This window comes from Myotis davidii, unplaced genomic scaffold, assembly GCF_000327345.1.
Source record: "Myotis davidii unplaced genomic scaffold, ASM32734v1 scaffold448, whole genome shotgun sequence".
Classification (NCBI taxonomy): domain Eukaryota; kingdom Metazoa; phylum Chordata; class Mammalia; order Chiroptera; family Vespertilionidae; genus Myotis; species Myotis davidii.
Window position 1 is genome coordinate 4215317 of NW_006383009.1, and position 9381 is coordinate 4224697.

At 58.7% G+C, this 9381-nt stretch overlaps 2 protein-coding genes across 2 annotated transcripts in view; both read right to left on the reverse strand.

The window, feature by feature from the left end:
• Positions 1–6552, reverse strand: part of PIK3R2 (phosphoinositide-3-kinase regulatory subunit 2) — a 12428-nt gene extending 5876 nt beyond the window's left edge. The window contains exons 1-6 of the mRNA XM_015557713.1: positions 6053–6552; positions 4906–4939; positions 3642–4407; positions 605–697; positions 281–331; positions 69–200 (exon numbers count right to left, since the gene is read on the reverse strand). Of these exons, the coding sequence (XP_015413199.1) occupies positions 69–200; positions 281–331; positions 605–697; positions 3642–3963 (598 nt within the window). The 5' untranslated portion in view covers positions 3964–4407; positions 4906–4939; positions 6053–6552. The remainder of the gene's footprint in view (positions 1–68; positions 201–280; positions 332–604; positions 698–3641; positions 4408–4905; positions 4940–6052) is intronic.
• Positions 6553–8580: 2028 nt separating this feature from the next.
• MAST3 (microtubule associated serine/threonine kinase 3) overlaps positions 8581–9381 on the reverse strand; it is a gene marked incomplete at its 5' end in the record, with an annotated part of 15371 nt that continues 14570 nt past the window's right edge. Inside the window, 1 exon segment of the mRNA XM_015557714.1 lies at positions 8581–9375. Coding sequence (XP_015413200.1) covers positions 9134–9375 — 242 coding nt within the window.

Below are 9381 nucleotides of genomic sequence, written 5' to 3' on the forward strand. Positions count from 1 at the left end.
GCAAAGCGGGGTGAGCTGGGCTTTTCCGCTCCGGCCCCTCCGCGCCCAGGGTTCCCCACAAGGCTCACCTCGCAGGGCACGGCAGGCCTCTGCAGCCGCTTCCAGCGTCACAAGGGGCGCAGGCAGTGCCAGCAGGAAGCCCTTGATGCCATCGGCCAGGGCTGCCGAGTCCCACTGCTCTAGGTCGCTCAGGGACCAGTCTGTGGGTGCAGGAGGGCGATGTCTGTGGGGCTGCTGGGGTCTACTCCCTGTCCCCCCATCTGTGGAAGCACTCCCTCACCTGTGCACGGGGGCGGCAGCTCGGGCCTGTAGAGGGATTCGCTGTCTAGCCCTGGTGGGGGAGGAGTGAGACATCTGTCAAATGCTGCTCTGATCCCATATAGGAGTGGGGGAGGGGGAGGGGGGCAGAGGACGCGGCACATGCCAGGGCGGTCCCATCTCCCCTGGGAGCCATTCCTTCCCCAGTTCAACAAGGAGGCCCAGAGCATCTGGGCTCAGCCTTTTCCCATGCAGAGGGAGCCCAGCAGCCCTGTTAAGGGATGAGTCGCCCATCACCAGAATTAAGCAAGCAGAATGCAGGGGTTGCATCAAGGCCCAGGCTCACCTGTCCGCTCAATGGCCTCCACAAGCTTTACCAGCAGTGGGGGAGCCACATCAGGTGGGGAGAACTGCTCAGGTAGGTCAGGGAGTGTGAGGCCTGGCAAGAGGGGACAGCAGCATGTTGGCAGGATCCCCAGAAGGACCCTGGTCCCTTTCTTGGCCAGCTGCATCTCGGCTGGGGCAGCTCCAGGCAGGGCCCAGCTCAGGCAAGGGCCTGGCATCTGGACCACTACCCTGGGAAAGCCAGAGGCCCTGTGGCTGAGGGTGGGAGGACCAAGTTAACAGCAAACAATTTTCTGGGTCAAGGTATCAGTCACACAGCCTCAGATCAGGTGTAGTAGTTTGATTAGTGTCCCCCCCCCCCCCAAAAAAAAAAAAAACCACGATGTCCACATCCTAATCCCTAGTACCTGTGACTGGGACCTTATTTGAAAATAGGGTCTTTGCAGGTACAATTAAGGGAAGGACTTTGAGATGAAATCTTGTGAGTTTAGAGCCCTAAATGCCATGACTGGTAGCTATAAGAAGCGAGCCATGTGCCCAGGCCAGTGTGGCGCAGTTGGTTGGAGTGTCAACCAGAACGTTGTGGGTTCGATTCCTCGTCAGGGCACATACCTAGGTTGTGGGTTCAATTCCTGGTTGGGATGCATATGGGAGGCAACCCATTGATGTGTCTCTCTCACATGGATGTTTCTCTCTTTCCCGTCCTCCCTCTCTAAAATCAACTTAAAAAATAAAAGAGAGCCAAAAGAAGCCATATTATAACAGAGGCAGAGATTGGGGTAACGTGGCGGCCATAAGCTAAGGATGTTTGGAGCCACCAGAGGCTGGAAGAGGCAGAAAAGATCCTCCCCGTGGAGTGTGGCCCTGCCGACACTCGGTCTTGGACTTCTGACCTCCCGAACCTTGAGAAAACACACTCTGTGGTTTGAAGCCACCTGTTTTGTGGGAGTCTGTGACCGTGGCCCCAGGAAACTCACACAGCAGGTCCCAGCCCCTGCCACTGCTCACTGTGCCACCTCAAGCGCAGGAACCACGTTCTCTGGGCCTCAGTCTCCTCAACTGAGAAACTGACATGATCTCTCCCTTTTTAGTGGATTAACAACGTGGTTGGCCGAGTCTAAAGGGAAAATATCCCCATCTAGGCCAGGACACCTCACTCCAAAGACATTCCTCTACTTTCTAAGTCATTTTGCCTCGAAAAAATTATCTCCCACCCCTGCCCTCATTTAAAAATGCTGAAATCACCCCCAGAGGGGAAGGGGCCTCCCTGGCCCAGCCCCTTCAGGCTCTGAGCTTCCCAGGGGGCCCTTTGTTTTCAGCCGCTCCGCCTGCATGGACACCATTGGATGCGGTTCTGGCCTTCGGCAGGGACGCCCTGGCACACCACAGGGGCAAGCCGGGGCCTGTGGGGCCTCCTTGAGTGATGGGCCAGGTGGTGCTTCAAGCTGGAGAAAAGCCCAGCTACAGTGAGAAAGCCCCAAAAATTAAAAAAGTGAAAGAACAAGGGGAGAGAAGGTGGGGCTGCCATGGCTCTGTGACCGGTTTGTGAAACGGGGAGGGAGGTTCCATCAGAACAGCCATCACCCCGTTTTATGGACGAGGACCTGAGGCTCAGAGAGGGAGCAGCCTCACCGTGGGTGCACAGCCCAGGTGACACTGGGGTGCTGCACTCGGCACCCTGCATGGGACGGGACGGAGGAAACAATGCAGCCCCAGCATGCTCCCCGGGGCTGGTGGTCCCAGGATCCCGCTGGGGCAGGGTCTGAAGGCACAAAGAGACCAGTTCTCCCTGTTTTCAGATGAGGAAACTGAGGTTTAGAGAGGCCCCTCCCCACCAAGGCACCCAGCCTGGAAAATCTGGAGGGCAGGGCTACCGCCCTGAGCCGGGATGTGTGTGGAGGCTGGACCTGGGCCAGGCAGAGGAGGGAGGCGGCTGTTACCAGGGAGAGAGGCAGATTCTGGCTGGGAGCCCGGATGGGGCCACCTCCTGCTCTTCCAGGCCAACACAGGACACAGGCCCAGGCCCAGGCCCTGGAGACACCAGATGCTGCAAGTCCCAAGCTAGCAGCACACTGCCTTGGTGCCCCCATTCCGCCCTCTGTGGGCACCCGTGTCCCTCTGGCACAAAACCAGACAGGTCGTGGGCGGGGGCCATGGTACGTCCCAGGGACTTCGCCTTCACTGGGTGGTCCTGAGAGAGTGATCTGACCCCCTTGCACCTCAGTCTCCCCATCTGTACACGGGCTTCCCTGGGCTGCTGTGCGGTTAGAGCAGACCATGCTGGGCACTCAGCGCTCATCAGTCTCTTCCCCACAAGCTGAGCCTTGATTTCCACGGCAGAACTCACCCCCGACCCGCTGGCCCAGCATACAGCAATTTCAACTCAGGGTCCATGAGTCTCTACTCCCAGCACACCCTCGAGACGGGGGATGGCCGAGGGTCTTTCGGGAAGGGGTGGTGTCCCACACTGCACCTGCTGTATGGCCTCCATTGAGCGTCCACCCTTTCTGGTTTCATGGCTCCCTTCGTTTTGGAAACCAGCTAAAATCAGGGTAACAAAGCGGGTGCCTCAAGGAACCCTGGCTACAAACCATAGAATGAAGCTAAATTGAGCCTCTGAATTCTACTAAAAACTCCCCACTGTCTTCAGAATTCATCCCATGAGGTCCTCAAAGCATGGCCCCTGTTCCCTGAACCCATGACATTCCCACCTCATGGACTCTGTCCCTGTTAGGCCCATTGCCTAGAGCCCGTCACCCCCAGCTCCTTCCTTACAGCCTTTGTTGTCAGCTAATCACAATCTTTTCATTTCTTGAACCAGGCCCACGAGGGCAGGGCCAGGCCTGTGTCTACCCTGTGTTCCCAACACTGTGAGCTGCGTCCAGGCCTTGACAGCAGCATAGTCAACACTTGTCAACCGACTAAACGTCCTTATTCCTCCTTCCCCGGAAGGGGCACCATTGCCTACTGAAGAGGAAACGGAGGGTCTAAGGGGACCCCCCTACACATCCCTGACAGAGTCCCTGCCTACAGCTCACCTGGCTCAGGGGGCCCCTCTTGGGGCCTGGCAGGCAGTGGGCGGGGGCCGCGGGGGCGAGGGCCAGGCCGGGCCAGGGTCACAGGCCCCAGGAACTCCACGTAGGTGCCAGGGAAGTCACCGCGCTGCCGAGTTCGCTCATTGAGGCCCGGGATCCAGCCCACGTTCTGCGGGCAGCGCTCACTGCCCTCGGCCACACCCAGCCCCTGCAGGGCGGCCCGGCTCACCACCAGCACGTCACCCGGCAACAGCTCCAGGTCTTCTGGCCGCTCCCGGCGGAACGGGTACAGTGCACGGTACTGGAAGCCCTCAGCGCCAGCCATGGTGGGCAGGGGGGTCTGTGTGGTCAGGTGGCTGCACGGGGCCCCAGTGGCCCCATCAGCTGGGTGGGGGCAGGTGGGTCCACTGGGTTGGCTTGAGGTGCCCAGACCTCTATTTCCAGCAAGAAGTTACAGGTGACTACGGGGGATGCTCATGCCTTGTTTCCTGTCGTTATTGCATGACCCTCACAAGGGTCACTCGTTGCTCTGCCCATCGTTCGCCAACTGGTGGGAGGGGATCGGCAGTGTGTTCTCCGGTCACTCAGTTGTTGCGAAGCCCCCTCAATCCGAAGGGCTGGACTGGGCCAGGCCACTCCCTCACTCCCTCACTCCCTCACGTGGTAGGCTGTCGGCGCCCGAGGCTGGCGGTTCTTCCAGCTGTGCCACATGAGAGGGCCGAGGGCACAGGCTGTCACCATGCTCGGCTGGGGACCAGGGGATGCTGACCTAGGGGGAGACAGGCAAGGCAGGGGCATGGCAGCGTAAGCCAGGTCGGACTCCTCCCACCCCCAACTCAGAGAGAGGCCCAAATCCCGGGTTGGAATGCCCTGACTCACTTGGTAACCTTGGGCTATTTCCTGTCTCTCTCTGGGCCTCAGTTTCCCCAGCTATAAAGTAGGTGCAATAATAGCTGTTCCTTGGGGTACCTGGCCCAGATGTACTGTATGCAGGGTACACAAGCTTTGTTAGAGATGGGAAAACGGAAGCTAAGGGCGGGGAGGTCTTTGTCCTGCCAGGAGGCCACGACTCAAAACCCCAGGTCTGCCTAACTTCAAGGCCCAGGATGGATGAGAGCAGGTAGCAGCCACATGGCCAGCTAGTTAGGCTCAGAGCAGGTAGTGCTCAGGGTGCCCTGGGAGCCCTGAGGAGGGCTCGGGCCATTTGAGCACAGGAGGCGGTAGGGGCACAAAGAGGTAGGAAAGGAGGTCCCAGCAGATTACTCACCCCACCTTCCCACAGGCACAGGGATCTCTGATCTCTGCAAAGGAGACATGAACAAATGAACAGGGGTCCTGGCTGACTCCGTGCAGGGCACACAGTAGGTGCTCAGAACATAAGCAGGGCGGTGGGAGGTTGAGAAGACCTCAGCCCCAGGGTGAAGGTGGCTGGCAGGAGGGCACTGCAGCTGCCCGTGGAGAGGCTGCTGCTTGCAGGGCGATGACCAGCCCCCTGGAGTCCCGTCAGGGAGACAGCTCAGCAAACACACATTCCCAGTCTCAGCTCTGCAGGTTCAGTCCTTCTGAGAGGTGGGGGTGGGGGGGTGCTTTTCTAGAGGGCAGGACCCCACTAAAGACAGAAGCAGGCACTGGCCACATGCAAAGGCTTGAAAGTGGGGAGTTGCTGGGATGGCTTTAAGACTGTCACCGACCATGCAGGACCTCTGCCCGGCAGAGGGTTAGAGGGTAGGAGCATTCTTCCACCACCACCACCACCACCACCACCACCACCACCACCAGAGCCCTAGGAGGAGCGGAAAAGAGAGCAGAGGCTCCACATTCCGGGGGCCCCCCCAACTTACCCGCTCCCTGGCCCCTGTATCCCCATGCTACAGGTGGGGAAACAGGTCCAGAGAGGGGACGTTTGGAAAACCGCCTGGATTCGCTTGTCTGCACTCGTTTGCACACGCCCGGTGTGCGCACCAGGGACCAAGGCTCCCCTAATCCAAGAGGCGGGGTAGCGGAGCCAGGCCTGGCAGGGGCTCCGCGGCTGGACGCAGAGCTCATGGCTGGCCTGCGCGCTCATGAGTGTCCAGACGCACACTCAGGACTGCGTGGAGCCCCGGAAGTGGAGCCGAATCCCGACCCTCGTACCTCACTATGCTCACATAATGCCTGGAGACCCTCATTTCTGCTTGACGCCCCACTCCCAGCAGGGCCCCCCTCCATTCCTGGCCAAGGCTCCAGTCCCTTATCTTTGCCTGGAGGCCCCCGATCCGCCCCCTCCGTGCGGGTGGCTGCACGGCTGCCAGGTTGAGCCCGAGGCCTCCCGCTTTCTGTGGTCCCCCCAGGTCCCACGGGCCGAACTCAGCCTAGGCGCCCGCATTTGCACGCACCCCCAGCCCCGTCTGTCACGCCGGCCGGCCCGGACTTACTGGTCGTGACCACTAACGCCGACGCCGAGGCGGCCGGAACGCGGAGCCGAGCCTGACCCGTGGCTCCACCACGGTCGCCGTCAGCGCCACCGCGGGATCCCCGCCTCCGCCGCCGCGGTTCCGAATGACCGGGCCCACCCCCGGCGGAAATGGCCGAGCAGATTCGGGTCGGGCGGGAGAAGGGAGGCTGAGGAGGAGCCTGGAGACGGCTGAGGGCTTCCGGAAAGAGCCGAACGTACTCCCGCGGGACTGGAGAATGTAGGTAGGGTGTCCCCGAGACAGTCAACATTTCCGGAAACAGCCGAACGCGATCGGGTCATGTGCGCGTTCCGGAGCGTAGCCTGGGTTTAAGGACACCCGAGCGATTCTGGAAATAGCCGAGCGCAATTGGGCCAGACGACTGATCCCGAGACTGGGCTCAGCTAGGCTCGCCTGAGCTTAGAAGTTCCCGAGTGACCCCGGAAATGGCTGAGCACCATCGGGTCAGATGAGTGATTCTGAGCTGGGTTCGGCTGGGTTCGGCTGAGCTTAGAGACGCCCAGCGATTCGGGAATTGGCCAAGAGCATTGCGGTAGGCCTGAGCCCCGAGACCGCGGAGTTTCGGTGACCTGAGGATCCCGGGTTTGAAGGCGTTTCCATGGCAACCCAGGGCGTCTGGAAGCAGCTGAACCTACTCCTGCCCAGCTAGCGCGAGAACACGCCCAACACCAGACCAAATGCAGACAACTGTTTTCGGCAAGTGGCCGAGGACACTCGGAAACGGGGGCGTGGCCAAAGGTTTCTGACCCCGAGTAGAGCTCAGTAAGTAACCGACGCATTCGGCAAAGCTGGGTTTGGGTGGAGATGGGGTCATTTTAGGGCACAGCCTAAGCAAGTATAAAAAGAACACAGAGCCCTAGCTGGATTGGCTCCGTGTATAGCGCATTGGCCTGCGACTCAAGGACCCCGGGTTCGACTGCAGTCAAGGGCACATGCCCCCGTTGCCGGCTGTATCTCCAGTGTGGCCCGCATGAGGCAGCCAGTCAATGGTTCTCTCTCATCATTGATGTTTCTCTCCCTTCCTCTCTGAAATAAAATTTTTTTAAAAAAGGATGCAGAAATGGTTTATTTATTAACAGAGCCCAGGGCCCTGGACGGGTGTCTGAATGAAACTTTTAAGGGCAGAGCGCAGGATGGGTGCTCACAGGGAGAGGGCAGCAGGCGGCCAGGACCAGAGGCACCATCAGAGAGAATCTCAGCGAACTCCTACACAGCATTCAAAACCCACTTTAAATGACTTTGAGCCCAGGGTCTGTTTCACCCCGCCCCCACCCCACTCTCCCCTTACTCATTTTTGGCCCCGGGTCACAAATTCAGACATTGGACCTCCTCTTTGTCAATGTGGGTTTTATTCACTGTCAGCTCCGTGATGGAAGAAGCAAGTCATGCACAGCCTGGGTCTAGCTCCAACACTTAGGCAGTGCTGGGGGAGGGGCGGGAGGACTCCGAGCAGGCTGCAGGATGTGGGGGAAATGCCCGAAGCCATGTGGGGCACAGCGATCTTGCCAGCCACCTCCCAATGGGAAACAGCTCTGAGATGCCCCCCTGGGTCACACCGCAACACGCGACACAGGCTGGCTGGAGCCAGCTGTATCTGACGTCAGACTGCATTCAGGCTCCCCTGCTGACAAGGCCCACAGCGGGGCCTGGCTGCATGACCCTCACCAGGCAGTTGTGGGACAAGCCACTGCCCCTCATCAGGCCTCCGTTGTTTGTCTGTAAATGGGGGTGATGACACCAGCTCCAGCCTTCCCAAGGCTGGCTGAGGGACAAGACATGAGTAAAAGACCTTGGCACATAGTAGGTGCTTAATAAAGTCACTGGGATTAGTTTTGTAAACACGAGGAAACTCAGGCACAGAGTGGAGCAATCATTTTCCCAGAGCCAAACAGTGAAGCCAAGGTTCAAACGCAGACTTCACTACCCCCCGTTTGGGTTTTCGGCTCAGTTTCACCCCAGGGAGGCTCTGACACATTGAGGGACCGTCAGAGGGTGTTTCAGACACAGCATGTTCTTGTGCTCACTTGATCAGCATCGAACATGTGAAATCTTGTCCAGGGTGGACATCCTTCTGCTCTGGCAGTGCCCTTTGAGGCCTCTGCCTCCTGGGGCATTAGTGTCCCCCAGGGGAGTGGATGACCCCTCTGCCTAGATGTGGTGAACTACTCATCCATTAAAGCCCCAGTTCCCACATCCCCTAAGCCCAAAGGACTAGAGGCAGACTCTAGCCAGGCTGGTCTACAGATGGAGGCTGTGATGGTGGGAGGCAGCCTGCAGCATCCAGATCATCATGGGGATGACTCTGTTTCATGGTGGAGGGGAATCAATTAGTCTCTCCAAGTCACATCCAAGTTGGGCCCAAACAAGCGTCCCCATCGGTGAGTCTTGGGTCAGGGATGGGATCAAGTAAAACACAAAAAAACTTAAAAAACAAACAAAAAAATGTTAAAAATACAGAAAAACGATAAAACACGAACACATGTGACTTGTCCAAAGTGCTTCCTTCAGAGCCCCAGAGGCAGGGCCTGCAAACAGGGTCCCAGATGCCAGGGGTGGCAGCCTGGCAGCCCCGTCTGGCTTCCGGTGACAAAAAGCAACACATGAGGTTTGCTCTCCCCCCCCCGAGGAGCACGCCTGCCCCTTTCCCTCTTCTTCCCCCAAACAAGCTACCTTCACCTTTCTCTCCCAAAGGCCCTTCTTTTGCCTCTGTAACTTGTTCCCTGAGCCCCTTTCTTTCAAGGACCTTTCTTTTGCCTCTAACTTTCTGAACAAACTTCCTCTTATACTTAAAAAAAAAAAAGTAATAAATTACTCACAGGGATTTGCTGCTATTTACAGTGCCACCCTCGTCTCCCACTCCTGCCCTACAGCCCCTGACCGATGGCACCAAAACATGCAGGTGCTTGACTCCACCTTCCAGCAAGAAGCGTGACGCCTCCGCCTTCTGGAGTCGCAGGCTGGTGGCTTAGTCTCCATCCAGGTGTCACCTGACTGGACAAACTTTGCACAAAAAACGCACCACTTCCAGGCCAGAGTGAGGGGTCAGTCCTTCTCAGTGGGCCCCAGGGCTCCGGGAACAGCCTCCGCGCCCTCGACTGCGATCTGAGGCATCACAGCAGGCAGCCTGGCGGCCTCCTCGAGTGGCTCGTCAAAGCTCACCTCCTGCACAGCCTCCTGCTTCTTGAAAGAGTCACGGCGCTCAGACAGGTGCAACCGCCGCATGACTACCAGCTCCGAGTCTGGCCCGCGGTTGCGACGCCCCAGCTCCCCCTCCAGCCGCTCACCTGCAC